Raw genomic sequence first — 20,355 nt, forward strand, 5'->3', positions numbered from 1 at the left:
GCAGAAAAAAAACCTAATCAACATTCTCAGTAAACATAGCCGTGCCTCTTTGTGAGGCCAAAATATGTTCTCTCCCTTCACTTCGTCCTCGTCGAAGCTATAGTTCAAAGTCAAGGCAATGTTGCGCCTTCATAGTTTCCGCAAACATCAATCTCGGTAATGCATTCGTCCGTGTTACAGAATGAACACAACATGAATGCCTAAAGCGGAGTACACGCATAACCATTTTTAAAGTCTAAATCAAATTTTCAAATGTGAGAGACGCCATATGTGCTCCTATAGTGTCAGGGAATCCACAAATACAAAGGAAAAATAAATATTAGTAGAAGCGGCTAGGCTAGCTGTTAGCTTTTCTGGAAATTTTATGGCCATTGCAAACTCTTGTCATTTTCTGACACGTTATACAAACGACCCAATGACCTCCATTAGGTTTGCCCAACAATTGAACAAGTGTCAAGTTGCTTCCTTATTGGATATAATTTTGTCACAATAATCCTAACTCGCTGTTGACACACATGAGGATTCGCAATCGTAATTATTACTGTCACGATTGTTGCTCCCAACTGCTTTCAGTTCATGTTGGAGAATATTTTTTTTCAACATTATCTTTTAAGGACATCACCAAGACATCACCTGATTAGTAACAGTGTTATTTTCAGAATATGTAGTACATGCTATATATACTTGGTTGTGTAATACACGACATAATACAAAGGTTCTAATACACTGCAGCGCTGAAACATAAAGTCACTCGCTTTGCTCTAATTTAAAGTCTTGGATCTGCAATTGTCTCTCTCCCGCATTTTGATGCTTTTGACTCCCACATTGTGTGTCTATTTCTGGCATTGCCACTCCTGTGGTGAGTGGGGTGAGGTGGGGTGGGTTGGGGGGCGGGGAGGCTACTGAGGTAAGCCCTAAGCCACAGGGAGTTTGTTACCAAACACGGGTTAGTCATTCATGAAATTAAGTGGCGGGATCAGCACGGGGGAGTACGTGGCACACGTACATTTTGCTGTGATTGTCACTATCCGAACGAGTGGGAGTTGAACGGTAACTAAAATGGCAGTCAGGAGAAAGCAGATCTTCACCAAGGCTAATTAACGTTTGGATTGTCATTAGATTGTACACAGCCACTTTCTTAAAGTTTGTGGGGGGTTTTTTGTCCTAAAATATTTTTTACAATACTTCAACTGCATTTATCTAGAAATACAGGATTTTAAAAATGTTCACTCTTTTGGGGAAAATTTTGTGTATCAAGCATAATAGTGGTATCGGTGCTTGGTATTGGTGACTGCTCTAGAGTTGAGTTCTCATTTTGGTATCGGTTTGGAAAAAAATAGTGTAATATCCCTAATCATTGATTTTTCACCACAAAATCTTGCAGTTTCATTCCTTATTACTGGTGGAAAAAATATTCATTCAAAATGACTAAATAGCCATTTCATCTCTGCAATTTAATTTTACCCGTCTTTCTATTTGAAGTAGTTTGAAGGTAAGTCATTTTTTTTCTTACAGCCAAAAAGCATCAACTTTTCAGGCTGCAGAGAATGTTGCGCGAAACTGCACATCAGCATGTCGACTAAACCATGTTGGCGTAACTCATTCATTCATCGAGACCCTGAATTATTTACGCAATTATGTACTCAGCAGTCTGCTCCACTTTGTCCGCTGCTGGATAAGCTTGAGCCAGAGAAGTCCAAATGTCTAAAGTGGACACGACATGTCCTGGACGGGAGCGTCGGCTTGGGCACCCAGCGATCCCGCCGAAAGGGGGAAATGTAATGTGACTGGAGCGCTAATGCCAAGGGACACATGAAATGCTGCCAAGCCTGCTCTCTGAATGCTGCTCTGGGCTCAAGAAGACAACCCCCCCCCCCCCTCCCAACGCACCCTCATCTACCCTCATCCTCTCCTCTGCTCTCAGTATTGAAACACTTATCTGAACAGCATCGCCGCTGCTGCCCGTTTCGGCAGCCAGCCCGAGAATCTTATTGTAGGATGTTGTACTTCATCCTTTGTTGGCTGCGGTAATTGTGGAGAGCGGGGCTCAGTGACCTTGTGTTATGACAGACGGAGATTCTTCTCAAAGGTGCCCTCTTATTCATTCACAGATTTGGTCATCTTCTAAAATGCCACAAGATGGCGCTAAAATCCTGGTTGAAAGGGAAGTAGTAATTGGTGTCAAGGAATTATGTTGACGATGTATCGCAGTAAAGAGACTAAAATATTTTCGTCAGTTATAAGCCCCGGTTGTTACGGAAGCTTTGGAGAGTCTTCGTTTCGTAGTGACTGCAAAATAAAAATGTTCTCTGACTGCCACTTGGGCTTTCCTCTGGTGGTCATCAGCTTCCAAGAATGACTCAGTAAAGCTGGGGTCAGCTGCCATGGGAAACCAAACCATCTGCTACTGGCTTCCTTGTCTGCTCCCCTTGCAGCTAGTTCTGTCTAACTCCATCTTCATGTTTGGCCTCCAAAGTGAATCGATCAAACCCTACCCTGCTGCTATTGTTTGATGTGTCTGCAGCGCCCGAGACAACCACCCTCCCTCCCCTTTTTTTGTAGCAAAGCAGCTTGAGACCTGCCAAGATTGTCCACCATGCTCGGCCATGGCCTCTTATTTGTAGCGCTCCAGCCCTCCGGCGAGCAAAGTGCATTCTGCTGGAGCCAGATATTTCAAAATTTGACTCATCGGGTTCAGACTGCCTGCTGTTATTCCTTGGTGCCCGAGGTCGTGTGTTTTCTTGCTTTATTTCCACGACAGAGAGCTAACCTTATACTGTGTTTCTATTTATATAGATTTCACAAGGTCATGCAGTAGATATGTTGTTGTCCTTAAATAAAATAATTGATATGTCCTTTGTTAGTAAATTAAATGTGACAAGCCAATAAATTGGCATGTATCACCCTCATTCTAAGCGTAGTCAATGAAAAAATAAAAGCCCAAATGTATTTTTTTAAAAACATGCAAAAGCTTGCATGTCTATTGTTTCCTAGTAGAAACAAGAGAAGTTTGAGTATGAATAGAATTTATTAGAATTCTAACAAGAGAAGTTTGAGTATGAATAAAATGATAATAGTTAGCAATGTGCAAATAAAAAGCTATGGATAAAAACATGTTTTGTCTTTTTACCCCCCAGAGAAACAAGCAAATCGTTTTAGTTGTGTTTTATTTCTTTAATTAAAAAAAGTTGATAAAGTGGCTCAATAATGTTATAAAACAATAAATGGCCTGTAGATTCATGCTTTCTACTGCCTTGTCAAATATTTGCATAAAATGATTCCACTTTGTACAAATTACTGTCAACAGCCAATGAGAGAACAATATGACAAAGCAAGCAGACGAAGCTTAAACAAAAGCATCAGCCCCAGTGCAACGAAAGTATCAGAAAAAAATCTGAAAGATTCTCTTCTTTTTTTTCTGAGGAGGTAGACAGTGTCCAGTGGCCTGGCTCGGGAGGTCGAGGGTGGGGGGTTCTGTTACAGTGTGTAGGAGGCAAATGTGAGCTGACAAGCGAGAGCTGGAGCCCAGGTGAGCGTTGCCAGACCAGACCAGAGCAGAGCTGCTGGAAACGGCCACATGATCACAGTCCAAGGGGGCCCACGCGCATGCACCTGCTCATTAATTCACATCCATGCACACTGGTGAGCACGGACGATGGCTGCTGTGCTTACCTCAACCGAATGCAGGACCATGTGCACTGCAAAAAATAGGCTAGTGTTTGATTTTCTCCCCAAACGACAGCAGGTTGTAAGCAGGTGCATCAAAACGTGTGTGATCAGTTGTTAGTGATTCAGATATTGATTAAAAATATATATATTTCCAAATCCTGTTTTTATATCAAAATAAATTAAATTATTATTTATTTATTATACCCTGTATTTTATTTGTCATTACAATCATAGATTGTAGGTGTAGCTGATTATTGTTGTGTGGGTGAACCCTCACTTGTTCATTATTCACAAATGCATCTATTTACATTTTTGTTAGCTGTCTTTGGCTGTTAGCTTAAAAAAAAATAAAATAAAAATAATATATATATATATATATATATATATATATATATATATATATATAAAGACATCATTTGGAGCTCGCGTTTTTTTTGTTGAGAGAAGCGTATACTATTCATGTCTTATTTTGTTTTTCTTGTCTTTGAGTATCGAAAAGGGCAAAAGCAGCATGTAGTGCATGTTGTCTGTCCTGAATCTGTTCAGTCTGTGTGGCAAGTGCGTTACCTTATGAAGAGACAGCTTTATTGACCGACTTTAACACTGCTTTTTCGCCCCCCCTCGCCTCCGGAGCGGATGCAGTCAAGAGAAAGTCGATAAACAATGACGGAGAGGGCGTTGTTTGTCCGTGGAGCGTGGAGCCCTGTCATGAATGACACAGTAAGCGTTGAATATGTTGTAAGTTGAGGGATAAAATGTAGATTTTGTTTATTCTCAGAAACATGCAAACGGGAATTGGGAAAAGCAGTTGGATGGGGACTGAGGGTTTTTTGCCCCCCGTTTGAGCAGATGGTGCAATGTTCTCATCTCTTTTCAGCTGCCATGCGGTCAACTTGGTCATTTGAACTTTGTCGCTTAGAGTGCCGTGTGGTTCATTTGAATTGGAAGCCAAGATTCTTGACCTAATTTCACTGGACTTAGTTTTGCTGTTTTTACTTTTGGTTTAGCGCCTTTAAAATAGGCTTAATTATGCTGCGGCATTGTGGACTACCCACCAAAAAGAAAATATGCCCCTATTTGCATATTCTAACTCTATATGGCCCCTGCCTGTCACAAGTGCCGGTGTAGTTTTGACCTTGGTATTTTCTCAACAAGGTCTAAGAACATTTTGTCATCGAGCAAGATCCAATTTTCCTTGGTGTCATTCAATTTTGATGAATGCTTTGTCTCATAAGTGTGGAAGAAAAAGATTGGCCTCTCGCCAAACACGTTGGCGGGCGAATATCTCCGTCAGGCCAGATACACCAGCAGACACGGTGGGAAAATTCATTGCATGGCCGCATTCATTTTCCCCTCTCATATGAGAAGAATTTCTCCCCTTTTTTCTCTAAACGCTTCTTCAAATTGGACGATATCACGTGTAATGAGATGTTTAATCTGCAGCCGGTTATCTTGTATTGCGACTGGTGTGGTGTTCATTGGCGCTGTCGCCGCCCCAAATGACGGTCGGCGGCTGATTACGAATCATCTCATTGTTAGTCCAGACCGCACAGAAATGTACGATTGGAGATGGGGATGGAAAAAAGAAGACGACGACCGAGGTTTGATAGCAAGACAGGCAGAACGCAGGCACCGACATTGAACAGGGGATCGTCCCTATTTTCGGAGCCTTGTGATGAGTCACAAGTAAGCGTGTGAGTAAATATGCTTCATTCATAAATCCAATGATTCAAACTCAAGAAATCTGCAGAAGCTACTGAGAGGTGAACACCGCAGAAATGTTTTGCTTTTTTTTTAGTCTTTTGATTTAACTAATCAAACATATTTTACAGAATAAGCTTTGTTTGGAAAGCATCAGTGGTACATGCCACTGGCGGTGCTAGGATTTTTTTTCTTTGGGGAGGCCATCGGGGGGCCAAGGATGTCTTAGGGAATCTACAAAAAAGTTCACAAACTCATTTCTTCAAAAAATGTTGATTAACATTACATTACCCGTACAGATAATCATGTTTAATCATGAAAACACTCCAATGCTGAAAAAAGTTTCTACTGTAGCCATTTTGTATTTCTCGCATGTTAAGTTTGAGCCTCTTTTGCAGTCTCTGTTATTTAAGGACATTAGTCCTGCTCTTTTTGTTTCGTCTCGGGCGGGTTTGCTACGGCTCCCGACGCCACGGCGGATAAAATTCTTTCTTTCCACCCCGCTTTTGTACGGCCCCGCTAAGTGTGTGAGCTTGACTTGTGTGCAAAGACCTGTCCACGAGGCCAGAGGGCTGACTGCCTGCAGCCCTCGCAGCTCATCTCGGCCCCGCCGGCTTCATCCAGAAAGCCACAGGACAAGAGGATTTAATACAGCGCTGTGGTGCTCCTCTCCAGAGGGGATTACCAGTGCGATGCCGCTGCCGGCGCCGCTACAGCCAGGGCTGCCCCCGCGAGCAACCACTTACAGTGCACGCAACGCACAAACACACACACAGGGTATTTTTAAACTCGCCTATTCACAGCTGTCTTCTCCACTTGGCCATGCTCTGCTCAGCCATCTCCTCTTTTCATATGCACTTGATGTTCCTCACTCACATTCTGCCTTCAATGTCCATCTCATATTCCGAGAGCTACTTTGCACTCCATCACATTTTAGGATTCTGTACAGTATGATCAAGACACCAAGCTTTTCTTTTTGTATTTTGTATTCCACACCGTTCATGAGGGGAGCTGGAGCTTTTCTGAGCTGATTTCGGACTGGTTGAAAAACATTAGTGTGTCGCAAGAACAATCCCTAACCCAAATATTGAGTGGATTTCTGACAATTTACTTTAGCTTTACTGATCTACCGCCGCAAATTTCAAACACTGGTTCAGCACAATAAATAATCTATGAAATAACTTTGCAAAAGAAACGATACAGGTGAGAAAGTTAAAACAAGAACCCGACGGCCTTTTTTTAAGCAAAGTGGGTCGCCTTGGTGAGGAGCATTGACGTGATGTGCCACGATTGTTACCAGCCTTTAACGCAGCCTCGTCATTGCAGTCAACGTCTCACCAACATTCTCGCGCGCCGACATCCTACCTTCGCAGCTAAACGTAAACAACAGCCGGCGCTACAAATGTTTTTATTGATTAAAGGAGACGTGGCCTCGCGAGCACCGAGGGATCTGCGTATGTGTTTGCCAACATGCGGAATATGGCAAATGGCCTTCTGAGAAAGAGACAGCGGGCGAGCGGGAAAAGAGATGAACACAAAACAGATCGCAACACCTTCACATCCTAACCCACGCATGGAATACAAAAAAACCCCCTAAACGTTAGCATTTACGGCATCCTCGTAGGTGCATTCGTATCCGCATATGCATATATATAGAATATATAGCCTCTGTTATCACCGCCACTTACACTGGAAAGCTCTCATGAATAATACATGCACACAGCGGCACGATCATGCATGCATGCATACTCATTCTGTGCAGACACCAGCGTGAGCACACACACTAACATGCCTCTCCACGCATACCTGTAAATGCACATGGTACAGGCAGATGTACAAACCTGTTAAATGGACCATTAGTTTCTTGAACAGCTATGGTAGACGACGGCCAATAGAGCTCACTGTTTGAGGGATGTTGTGTTTTTTTTCCTGTAAATTTGAGACTTTCCGGGAAAGTTTTGGGACACTGGATATGTATATTAGTCATAATAATTTTAGATTTTAGCGTGCGATAACATTATAGGTGATTCGAGAACCTGCAGCAGGTCCAGCGGATGGGTAATGCAAATTGCTGTATGTGAAAAGTCCTTTTATTTATTTTGGTCATGCACTGGGATAGCATAGTAGCCTAGCGGCTAACATATCACGTTCATACTTCTGTGTTTCTGGAAAACAAACAGAAAATTTGCATATTTTTTCCATTTGTACGCAAGGTTTGTTGTGTTGTCCAGTTCAGTAATTCGGCCATTTCGCTTTGTGTGGGTCAGGCGTTACTGCATTAGCAGCTAACAATGAGACACAATGACTTCACACATGATTTTTTATTTAATTTTTTTGTTTCCAGAGATTTGTTTGCTGACTCGCGGCAGACGTACGGCCAGCGTGCGAGCTGACACATACTGTCGTCTTTACTCGCTGTCGGTGGACAACTTCAACGAAGTCCTGGAGGAGTATCCCATGATGCGACGGGCCTTTGAAACAGTTGCCCTGGACAGACTGGACAGGATTGGTAAGGATATTTCAGCATTATATCTATTTCAAGAAACATACATTCAAACAGTCATTAAAACCCGGATGGCTCTGGAAGCCTTTCACGTTTTTTTTTTCATGCCGTTAGAGTACTCAGCCAAGCCATTGGAAAGTTTGGTCAAAGCTTGTGAATTCCCCGTTTGATCCCCAATGCAGACAATTGATATTCTCAGCATATCCATCAGTCTACTCAAAGCCGCGTTCAAATAAAATATTCACAATGAGAAGCACGTCCGTATCATCACTCAGCCATCGCTCGCCTGCTCAGTTTTATCCTCGGCTATGTTTAGCAAGGAGGATAGAGACGTTCCTTGTGGGGGAGCCTCTTTGTAGCAAACGACTGCTTTGAAAATATACGGTGGGTTGATAGTGATCTGAGAGATGGTCTTCTGTGTACGGCCCATTCTCCTGCCCGTACGTCCCTCTCTCCCTTAATAACGTCAGCGGCGTACCGTATAGCGCTGATGCACAAATTAATGACTCCGTTGATGGACTTGCATAATCTGATTAGAGTTTTTGCGAGCGATTAGCAAGCAGGTGGATGGGGAGTCATCCTCGGAGGAAGCACCCCAGCCGAGCAGAGCCACCGGTCACAACGACCGATGGCTTGATCTGCATCTAATTGCATTTGGAATATCTCAGGCTTACCCAGGATGGAATTGAGGATGGCAGGCCTGCGAATTGACCCTGTCACCGCTCCACTATGGTTAATGGACTTAGAGGTCAGAGTTTTGCACTGTTTCGGAGGGAGGTGGAGTCACCGTGTCTCGATGACCTTGTTTACCCTTGACAGACTTGACTTGGAGAACCGAGTCAGCACGCCAATAACAATCCGGAATAAAGTAAAAGAACCACTGCTATAATTTTTTTTGGTTTGTTTAAGACCGCCCCCCCCCCCCTCTGTCCGCCAATGACTCATAGAAAGGTTTGTTTGTATTTTGTCCCTTTGTTACTATGGAATCGCACAGTCAGAGCTCCTGAGACAAAGACCTTGAGGCTGTCATGCTTTTCAAGCTCCTGTCTCTGGGTGGTTGTCTCCCACCTGTCTTTTATTGTTGTTTCCCTTTGTCTCCACTATGGTTTTCTTCCCCATTGCATTTTCCTAAATCATTGTTTCTCTTGCCTGAGCATTTGATGTGATTTCCTCTCTACAAGTTGTGGTAGCGATGCTGTTGAATGAGTTATTCAGATGAGTACATTGAAAATGTCAGCAGAGCATTATCTGCTGACAAGAAATGCTCATTCTTGTTTTTTTCTTCTTTCTTTCTCTCCTATCACTCTGTGTGTGTGTATCTGTTTCTCTGCATGAAAGGCAAGAAAAACTCCATCCTTCAGCATAAGGTGCAACATGACCTCAGCTCGGGTGTCCTCAACTACCAGGAGAATGAAATCATCCAACAAATTGTGCAACACGACAGGGACATGGCCCACTGTGCCCACCTCCTGCAGAACGCCCCTCCCCAAACGCCACCGTCGCCCACACCTGTCATCTGGGCCCCGCTAATCCAGGCGCCTCTCCAGGCGGCGGCCACCACCACCTCGGTCGCCATCGCTCTCACGCACCATCCCCACCTCCCGCCGACTCTCTTCAGGCCCCCGGTTTCCGTACTGGGGTCCCTGAAGGATCCTCCCAGTGGGCAAAAGAAGTTTCACACTTTTGGACCATCATCACCAGCTCCTGAATCTGCTGGGGAATCTCCCGCTAGCACACCTTCAAAACGACGCACCTCTTTTAAGGCTCAGCATGTAGCATCAGGTTCAGGGACAAATAGCTCTAGCCAACAGGGTTCGGGTAGTGAAAGCCACCGTGGACTGAATGAGACAAAGTCAGGGTTTAATGTAAACGGGTCTTCGGCGCTTCCTCACAGACCGCACTCGTCGTCTGGTTTGCCCTCATCTAGTTTGGCCCAGCTGCACTCGCAACCGCAGCATCAGCAGCCTTTTCGCTCCACCACTCCGCCTTTGTCTAATTTCTTCCGCCAAACATCAACAGGTGGAAGCACGGGGTCTGGGATAAGCGGAAGTGCAGTCGGAGCCTGTGGCGGTGCAGCGGATTGGCCCCTGGGCGGAGCAGTCGGAGAGTCTTTGGAAGGGGCGAGCGGAGACGATGGAGGATGGGCCAGCGAGGACTTTACAGCTGCGACGGTTGAAGCGAATTCACTGAAAATCTTTAAGTTCGGGGCAGATCCCAGTGGATCAATGGGGGGTATCTCAGGGGAATCACTCGGAGGGGGTTACGAAGGATCAACGAGTGGTACTTGTGGTAGATCAGCGACAGGGGACTCAAGCAATGTTACCCGTGTGTCAGTAGCAGAGTCAGCCAGGAGATCTTTGGATGGGGTCTCGCTTGCATCACTAGGAAGGGCTTCCGGAGAATTACTCATAGGGATGAGCACTGGCAGATCATCAGGGAGAGCTTCTGGTGGTTCATTGGAAGGAACTTGTTTAGAATCAATGGTATCAACCACCACTGCAGGATCATTAGGGAGGTCTTCAGTTGGGACAGTGGGAGAGACCTCTATAGACTTCCTGGTCTCTACAACCGTTGCAGGGTCATTAGAAAGGACTTCCCGTGGGTCAATAGGTGGGACTTCTGAAAAACTACTCGTAGACGTGACCAATAGCGGATCGCTTGGGCGCCCCTCTGTTGCAACCAAGGTGTCTGGAAGATCAGCTAAAGGAGTAGCCGTGGGTTCCCTTACCGGTCTTTCGAGTGACTGTCTGATATCAAATCCCGGAGGAGGATCTCTGGGAAAGGCTTCCAGCGGAGCAGCAGCTAGCTTCATAGGGGTAGGTTCAAGTGGGCCAGGAGGAGGGGGTATTGCGACACTTAAGAACAGGACAACAGAGGGCACAGTCGGAGGCCATGCAGCGAGTGGCCCTTCAGGGGGGGCCTCTGGTGGTGCCACAGGACTTAATACTTCTTCACGTTGTCAGAGCCCAATATCTACTGTTTCTTCCAGCCCCATGCCAGGACAGCTTCTCTACAGTCAGCCACCCCCCAAGCATCCTCAAGTGACCCCCTTGCAACAATTTGCTGGAGGAGGCAGGACTACAAGTAGCTTGAACCTCCTCCACTCTCCTCCACATAGCTCTCCATCTTCAAGCAAAGGACAGAATGGCCAACAGCCTACTGAGGGTTCACCATCATCGCTGGGGCATTTTAGCCTGGCAGGTCTCCAATCTGGATTTCTTCCACACCAGTTGTCTTTGGAGAGGTCTGCCTTGGCTTCCCTGGCCCAGTACGGTTCAGCCAACGCCTCACCATGCCTTACTCCGGTAGCACCCAGCCCGACTATTCAAAGTCCTGTGACAAGCAGGACTTTCCACTTCAATGACCCACCCAGTGCCACAGGATCCCACAGTTCTCTGCTCATGCCTCAGTCTTCTCTTCCTTCGCATCCTTCGGTCCAGACACACACCGCAGGAAGAGATCTGCAGCCCGGTCGTTTTTCCGAGGATCTAAAGCTGCTATCAAGCTCGCACCCATCTCTTCCCCAGGAGGTAGCCCAGGCCTTTGGCCACCAAACTGCTTGCTCATCTGTGGAAACAGGTTATTACCACTCACCCTTCTCCTCGCCCACTTTAAAATCCAAACCGTGTAGCTCAGTTCCGGGTCATATGACTCCTCCAGTCCAGCTTTCTCCGGGCCGCCCCCATCAGACTCACTCCCCCGGAGCCTCGCCGTCCTCGTCACTCCGGAGGGGCTCCTCTGCCTGCTCATCGGATCTAGAAACTCCAACTGTCCGCTCAAAGCTTTCTTCCAATTTGTGAGGATTGATCACACCCTCCTGTGCTCCTCCAGACTGAAATGCACACAAACTTTTTCACCTTGTGAATTAGTGTAATTCTCATTTATCAGATGTCACTGTGTTCCGCCTTTTATTTGACCTTCAATTTGCTGTGATTTAAGAGACACTTTACCAGGTAACACTGTTTTACGCTTTGTCCAATTCTTATTTATACGTCATGTATATAGATAGAGGTATATTTAAGTGATACATTAATCGAGGAGGGTGTGAAAATCATCTCTATTTAAAGGACCGTCATTTCTTTACGGGAGAGGGCAGTTCAATAGACAAATACACATTTTGTCTGCAGGCACCTATGCACTAATACCTGCATCCAAGGCTTTTTGTGTGTCTCAACAAAAGCAAATCTACATTTTTTGCTAAGATGACACATCATCTGGGATCTCATATTGTTGATTCTCAAATCTGTGCTTATTTATCACGTGTATGTGTGTATACCTTTTGAAACCTTATGACAAAAAGATTTTCGGAAACCAAAAAATACTTCCAGTAAGGTATATCCACCCTTCGCCCGCTTATTTTTTATCACTTATTGTAATAATAATAATGATGATGCTTTTGAAAGCAGGGCGAAGAGGGACACAAGTGAGCTAGCCTCCATTACAATGTGGAGATTACGGTAGCGTGCGTGTTGCAACAAACTCACTTTGTCTTCCAAAACCGTACCACCGAACATGTGTCCGACACCCGTGTTGTTTCGTTCTTTCTGAACGTGTGCGACTGTTTGTGAGTGCGCAACTCAGCGGAACAGTCAGATGCAAGGCAACTTCATTTTATTTTTTCTCCACGTTAAAAATTCGAACTTCCATTAAGCACATGTATGTGTTTTGTCTCAGTCATCCTGAAAATTGACCCTCCAAATTTGAATTGAAGGCAACCTTAACTCCTTTGAAAATCTGCTTTTGATTTTATTTTAATGGCAAAACTGCAATTAGCATGCCGTGTGTTGTAGCACTCGGACCATTTAATAAAATAGAATTCAAATTTTCATCACTGATCAACGTAAATATTAATATGCGGTTTTTTCTTTCTTTGACGGCTGCTATCTGGTCAACGTGGGCGTGTCTAAGATGTTAAATGTATGTACAAAAAATATTATTGTAGCACTAAACAAGACTGTTGTGTCACTTAAAAATGGCAATCGGGTTCAATATATTGGACGTGTTTTTATCAGCAGACATTTATGTGGCTAAAGTGGCCTTTGGCAAGACTTGATTAACATTCTTGCATGCTTACAATGACCTGGATATAAGACTTGGTAAGTTCAAGTAGCATCTTCCCCAATGCAATACTTTAAGTGTAGCAGAAAGCATATGTAGCATAATGTTAGTGCGATTGCGACCATTTGGGTGCAGGGAAGCATAAATTAATTTTAAAGCTGTTTGTCTCTGCGCACTTTTAATTAGTACACTATTTTAATTCCTGTTTTTTCATGCCTACCCAGGAGAATTGTTCCACAGAGTGGATGTTGCTCAACTTGCCCTAGCTTATTATGTTGGTCTTAAACAGCAAAGTGTTGACACTGAAAGTCTCAAATGGCTGCACTCTGTTGATGCTTCAAGACATGATTAATCAACAATCAGTTCTTCTCAATCAAATTATTGACCTTCACTGGATTATCATGCACTTTATTGGATAGTCTTTAGAATACAAACGTTCATTTTTAAAAATATCCTAGCCCATCTTTAAAAGGTCAGTGACCCGACAAATTACAAGGGGAAAAAAATATCAGCTTGTTTGTTCTTAGTGCTCTTCTCGTGTGGCGTACTCGAAAAGACCGACACAGCACACATAACACAAATGATGCAATCGTAAATTTTGAGTAGGTTAAATAAGCAGATCAGTAAGGATGGGGTGGGGCTCACTAATTCAGGATAATCGCTTAGGATAGTCTTGGCTGACTTTGATTGCAAAGGACGGGAAATTTTCAAATTTGACTAGATTGCCAATTTGGGAAAAAATATTTTGGTGGATAAACAAGGACAGGGATGTGGCTTCAAGTAGTTGATCTGCAGCTCATCACGATATGCACAGAGCCAGGCAGGTTGCTCTCCCACAGCTGAGTCCCCATCAACTCAGTCACAGCAGCCTTATTTAACAAGACATGTTTGTAGTCCCTTGACCCTCACAGGCTAACATGGAGACACACGCACACGGTCACTCTGTGACCACCCCCTCATTAACACTTCCCCGCAATTTCAGTAATGAGGTGCAGCAAACAAGCAGGACGTGACACTGCTGTATATTTACAAGCATGCAAATAAAAAAGCAACAAGGATGCGTCTTAAATACCCTTAAGATTTGATTTTTGATGAGCAAGATGTCATTTTGCCCTCGGTAGTTTAATTGCCAATTTTAATACATCCACATTAATAAAATGAGACGAGACACACACAAAAATATTTTAGGTGAAATATTTGTGAGAATAAGGGAACAAAATGTAAAATATAAAATTGATTTTTGTGTATATGGGAATAATAGAACAAAACACAAAATATAAATATAAAATGAATTTTATTTTGTGGATATGGGAGCACATTTAATTTGTGTATATGGGAACACATTTAATGACACTCAGTAAATTTGTATTTGGAAAGTTCAGATTTTCGTGGGAGCCAATGGGTAACAAATTATAACAGAGCACCCAAACTTGCACAAAGCTTAAATTATAACTCACACCATGGTTTTCCGCAACTTTGGAGCTGTATTCTACCTTAAAAATTTAGCTTGAATTACAACTTGTAAAACGTCAAGGGTGTTGGATATTCTATTAAAAAGTTAGTCCAACACTTGTACATCACTTATATTCCTAAGCTTTCTTTGAGTGTGATTGCACCAAGTTGGTTTATTCTTACAGAATTACATCATATATCAATCACTACCTTTCCTCTTCTAGTGGCTCAAACTCCAAAAAACGAAAAAAACGAAAAAAAAGATCAGTGCCAGTGTGACTCATAACTGTGCGTGGAAAGTCATGTCGCGCGTCTACCACCATCCAGAGAACCAAAGGTTGCAGAGACCGAGCCTTGGGGGTGCTATGGCAGAGGACGGAGTGAACGCTAAAAATAATTCCAACTTCGCTCGAATCGATTACGATTGCGGCGAGAGGGGTTGGAGGGGAGGGGGTTACCTCCCTCCTCTCAGTGCGACGTTGGTGAGGTTTGAAGGTGTTGACATGGAAGCACAAAAGAGTACCATGGGGTACTCGTGCTGATATAAGACTGGTTTGGGCGTCTGGACTGTTTGGTTTTTAAGAAAAGAAACGCCAGAAGGCATTAGTACGATCTTTTACAGAGATCAACGCAATCCTGGAATTGATTCGTTATAGTCTTCCCCATTGTAACTTCTTACGAGAGATGACACCATCTTTGTAAAAATCTCGCTTAAAAGCATGGAATTTGTTGATGGAAGATAAGCCGTTATTTTTATTTTATTTTTTCTCATGACCGTGCTTTGCATTTATGTAATGGAAATCAAAAAGAAGTGGGAGGCAGCTGGGGTTTCATAATAATAATCCTCCGGGTCAAGAACATTTCTCAACTGGCGGAAGACTGCGTAATCCGAGTAAAAACCGTAAAAAATCACCAAAACTGGAGTAACAAGATTTTCACCTGACAGCAATGTTTCAACTTGAAGAGGATTTGCTATTTCTATCCTCCAAGACTATTTGCGTAACGTACTAGTACAGCGCTACATCAGCTGGGAATTACATGGGAAGGCAAATGGAAGGAAAACAACAACAACGAGGCTGACTCATTTTCTCAAGCAGCAAACCGTTTTCATAATGTCTCCTCGTCACCCGTCAAAAGAACATGGCAGTTTGAGGGCAGCGCGGGAACAAAAAAAAAAAAAGCAATGAAGGCCAGTGGAAGGATCACAAAAGCTCACAGTGTTGTGTCCAAACGCTTGCGACCATCTTGTTTATTGATCTCTTTGCTTATTCTTTAGCTGCGTGGGCGAAAAGAAAAAAAAATGACCGGTCCTCTCCGTTGTATTTATTAAAAGTGAAAGTGTGAACTCCAATTCTAAAAGTCTTTGCTTTACTTGGTTGTGAAGTTCCATTTTGCTTGCTGCACCTCCAATTTAGCCACCTAATCTTTACTTCCCACTTCCCTTTTGTGCTGCCCAGCTGGTGCGTGACTATTGGTTGATGAATCAGCGATGCACAATAATGGAATCGTTTGCTGTGATTGAGGATTAGAGGAGCGAAATCGAACCTGCATTTTGAGCCGGGGGAAATGAGGCATTTCGCTATACGCCAGAAGTCTTGGTACACAGCTTTGAACTGATGGATCAAGATGAGTCAGATCAACTTTTCCGCCCCTGTAGTCTAATTTCTAACTTTTTTCCTATTTCCATCTATCCGGGAAAATAACCAGAAAAGATTCAATAATTTTCCGGAAAAACACAAATGATTAAAGCAGACTTGATATCCACTTGTAACATTCTGTCTGCCACATTTAGTCTGTACTGGGTTATGCTAACACTGTCCTGCTAGATATTAACATCCAACTCCATCCTGTTTTCTTTTTTCTTCTATTTTTGGTATGAGTCTCAAGTTAAAATGAAAGAATGAATGTTACATTCGCCATAATTCATGTTGTATATCTGAATAAGTCTGCTCGCCCTATGACACGGCCTTTTATTTAGCTTCCGCGGCTAATGCGAGCATCCTCTTTTGCCGCTCTACTGAGATGGAATGACACGACGGTAATGTCGCGCTGACCGCAAAGTGTGCAACGAATACATTTGTGTATGTGTGTGTGTGATGTCGGGCAGTTTAACCTGCATATGACCCAGTTTAAGAATAGCACGTAGCAATTGATTCAGAGAGCACGGCCGGATCCTTCAGGGTAGTAATGAGATTCCACTGTCAGGATCGTGGCTCACTTGTCAGTGAGAATCTGCGTTACTTCTCACTACCGCCTGTTTGTTTCAAAAACAAATATACATATGTGTGAACAAAAAAGGCAAAAATGCACATTTAACATACAAAGCAGAACCTCATTTTTGTGAGGCCTCCTTTTGTTGAACCCTAATTCTGTACTATAACCCGTGGTGAGCGGCATTCTTTCAACTGTACTTATATATTTACCAAGCTTAGTATTTCAATAGGACCTACTTATTGTATATTTATGTATTTGTTTTAGATTCTAATAACTGATGTCATCACATGTACAGTTGTTGACATCCATTTTTTGGTCATAACAAGAATATGAGACTTTCTACAGGGAAGGCTCAGCCTCAGCTTGTGTGTATATGATGCGTTCAAGGACACACGAGGGAGAGCGACGTTTTGAACGCTCTTGCTCACGATCAAAGGGATTATTATAATGATTATTTTCTGCTTTTAACACGGGATAAAGCAATAACGGACACGTGAGGCTGGTACAGGACTGTATGTATGCATGTGTGCGTGCGTGTGTGTGCGTGTGTGTGTGTGTGTGTGTGTGTTTGACAGTAAGAGAAGCTGGATCCACAAATGCATTGTTGATAAGCACACATGCTGGATGAAATCATAAGGTATAGAATAAAATGAAAAAGAAACAATTGCCTGGAGTATGTTTTGTCACTTTATCAGGTCCACTTGCACGATCTTACGTAACAAGTGAGAAAACTTCGATTTGGCTGACTTTCACCCTAAAATAAACCATTTATAATATTTATATTTGCAATAATTCCAGATTGCCCACTACCTTGCTTGATCAATTATTTATTTATTATTATTACTATTATTATGATTATTATTAAAACACAATATGCAAACATGAAAAAAAAACAAGAAAGTGTTTTTTTACACGTTTTTCCTCTACTGTCAATTAACTTGAGTGTGTTTTTTTTTTTTTTTTAGAGCAAGGCGAACGAAAAATAAACAGCTGATTTAATGTGTTTGCACAAGGGGGCACACAGTCACCGTTTTAAGGGTCTGTAAAATGTTGGGCAAGTAGCCACGTCATCTTTTCAAGGATATTACAATGCTAGGTTTTGTGGTTAGTATGCATACTGTGTCATTTGTAAGCGGATGTAGCAATCTCCCAAGGACTCACATAAATGCCCACCAGACATTAAAAATTGGAAGGAATTGATGACAGGTTTTCGAATCTATTTCTATTTTTTTAAATAATAAATGAAGAGGTCCGCAGCAAAAAGGCCACTTTTTTTTTTATCAGGAGCAAAAGGCATTGAGCACCACCTAGGGGCCTTTTCTGCAAGAACCGACATCCAGACAGACTGGGCAGCTGTAAAACGCCTGCGAAAAAAACATCAGAAATTTATTTAAGGTAAAATAGTGGCTTGCTTAATGATGCGTGAACTCATTCAACATGAATGAATGTGATTGGTTATTCAGAGGTCTAATTTTTATTTATATTTTAACAGGGGTGTGTTGACTTAATATATCCACTGTACATAGGGGAGCAGGTGCACACAACAAGCGGTCAAGAAGCAGGTGAGGCTCCTCAGACTGCCACTAATGTTGCCAGACTGTTAGGATGAAAAAAAAAAAAAAACAGGACAGTGCTGTTGTATGTGGCCCTGTGAGCACTCAACCATCTGCTTCATTAGAATTCCCCTTTGAGGTAACCTATCTCCAAGAGCAACTCATTGAAAGTGAAGTGCTTTGTTTTAGACTGTCTATTGTAATTACACATTATTCTCGTCCTCTGTTGCCCGCCTGCCATGAGCCGCTCGGCTTTTGAGACTCCAGGTGACCATTTGCCATGTGACCGGCACAGAAGAAGCACACGTACATGCGTCCGTGTACGCTTTCTCCGGAATATAGTTAAAGGTTGACAAAATTCTCGGCTCTCCTGAGGCTTTAATTAAGGCTGGATAAGGTTATTGTTTGTCCCGGTTGATTTATGTGTGTCTTTTTACGTGCACACGTAATTTAAAGATTTTATTTCACTATTCTCCCTGGGTTAAAATAGATGTGTGTTGTTTGATTTCACTTAATCTTTTTTTTTAATGCTTTGTTTCAGTTTAGTGTTTTTTTAGTTTTAGTATTATTTTTATTTTTTAATGTATTGAGTATTTGTCAAGTGCTACTATGACGGTGGACATAAAAATGGCTATTGTGAAGGAGCTCAAAGTCAATTGGGCCTTGCACTTCCTTCATGCCATCCTGCACCATGGAGGTGTCCATCAAGGTCTAATTCCCTCTTTTTCAGTTTGGGGGGGGATAATCTGCTCTAATTCTCCTTGGGTCAAACTCAACAGTAATTAATCCTCACATTACCCTGCAGGCTTCAGGGGTAAAGCACTGTAAATGCTTGTGCCCAATTTTTTGGGGGGCTCCTAGTGGTTGATCTCATTTCTAGTCATTGAGCAAACACTGCATGCAGACACTTAAATATTGTTGTACTTGAATTTAATTGCTTTAAATTTGAGGAGTTTATTTATTAGTGCTAAGAATAGTATGAGACCTGCAACTGTGAAAAGACAACATGCTTTTGGGCAGGTCTATTTGTTTTTACAATTTGCCTTCATTCTATGACCTGTTTTCTTTGTTTTTTTTTGCGTTTTCTTTCTTTTTTATGCCCGTGGCAAGCGAGCATCATGTTTTTTGGCAGCACTCAGTGCAGAGCACTCAGCAAACTGACACACAGTAACTACAGCATATCCGTATTAGTACAGTTTTTTTTTTTTGCCCCCATAAAATCCTGTCGTCAAAGCCTTTTGACATATGCCAGCATATTCGCAAATATTGTCCAAAAGCCAACATTGCAATACCAGGGCCTCTGATGGGCATGGTGTAAAGTTTGTGTGTCTGTGTATGTGTGTGCCTCCTGGGATTCAGTTGATGAAAGCATGGATGAGATCAGAAAGATGACCACAGGTTGCCAACCTGATGTCCCCTTTCTTGCTCCTGTTGTGCCAAATCCCTCCAAAAAGTGTGTGTCCTCACCACCATCCTCCCATGCTCAGAGATTGACCATATGTGCCCTACTCACAGTTAAAATGCTGACAACGTATTCAAAATATTCTCGAGTGAGAATTGGGCAAAGGCTTTTTAAGGTGAAATTCTAAGCAGACTTAATGGTAGTTTTAGTATATCACGATCATCTAATAATCACCAAAATTCCAATTTACCTCATAATTCTGAAGATGGTTCCTACTATTTTGCATTTCAAACCTCAGGAGGAAAAAAAAAATGCCCTAAAAGAAAAGGCTGTGTTCCTAAGTTTGCACTTCTAATCCTCCTTGACGGGTGACTCCGCCCAGCCAGAGAACACGGATGGGGAAGAACTTGCCGGTCGCTTCCACCACTCTACACCATCACTCACATGGTAAACTATGTAGAGCAGAAAAGCCCCTCCCCTCTCTTATCCCCCACCCCCCACCTTCTCTGCTCTAACCCTTCTCCCCTCCCTATTTATCATATTAGTCTGCGCCCTTGAGCATTTTGCAGCCGCGTGCATCCTTTGAACTGCACAGGCTGAAAACAGGCAGTCCAATGTGACCATGTCTTGTTAATTATGTGGGTTGACGCTAAATGGTTATAAATGACTTACAGGCTAGGTTGTGGTCGGTCAAGATTGGCCATGAAGGACAATGCCGTTCCCTGTGTAGCGACAAGTAAGAAAATAAAATTATACTAATTTCACCCATCAGAAAATAAAGTGAATATTTGTATCGCAAAATA

At 42.9% G+C, this 20,355-nt stretch overlaps 1 protein-coding gene across 1 annotated transcript in view; it reads left to right on the plus strand.

Moving 5' to 3' along the window:
* Positions 1–11,940, plus strand: part of hcn4 (hyperpolarization activated cyclic nucleotide-gated potassium channel 4) — a 50,541-nt gene extending 38,601 nt beyond the window's left edge. The window contains exons 7-10 of the mRNA XM_061276719.1: positions 7,715–7,879; positions 9,212–10,162; positions 10,286–10,324; positions 10,397–11,940. Of these exons, the coding sequence (XP_061132703.1) occupies positions 7,715–7,879; positions 9,212–10,162; positions 10,286–10,324; positions 10,397–11,673 (2,432 nt within the window). The 3' untranslated portion in view covers positions 11,674–11,940. The remainder of the gene's footprint in view (positions 1–7,714; positions 7,880–9,211; positions 10,163–10,285; positions 10,325–10,396) is intronic.
* The last annotated feature ends 8,415 nt before the right edge of the window (positions 11,941–20,355 follow it).

This window comes from Syngnathus typhle, linkage group LG4 (genome assembly GCF_033458585.1).
Source record: "Syngnathus typhle isolate RoL2023-S1 ecotype Sweden linkage group LG4, RoL_Styp_1.0, whole genome shotgun sequence".
NCBI classification, from domain to species: Eukaryota; Metazoa; Chordata; class Actinopteri; order Syngnathiformes; family Syngnathidae; genus Syngnathus; species Syngnathus typhle.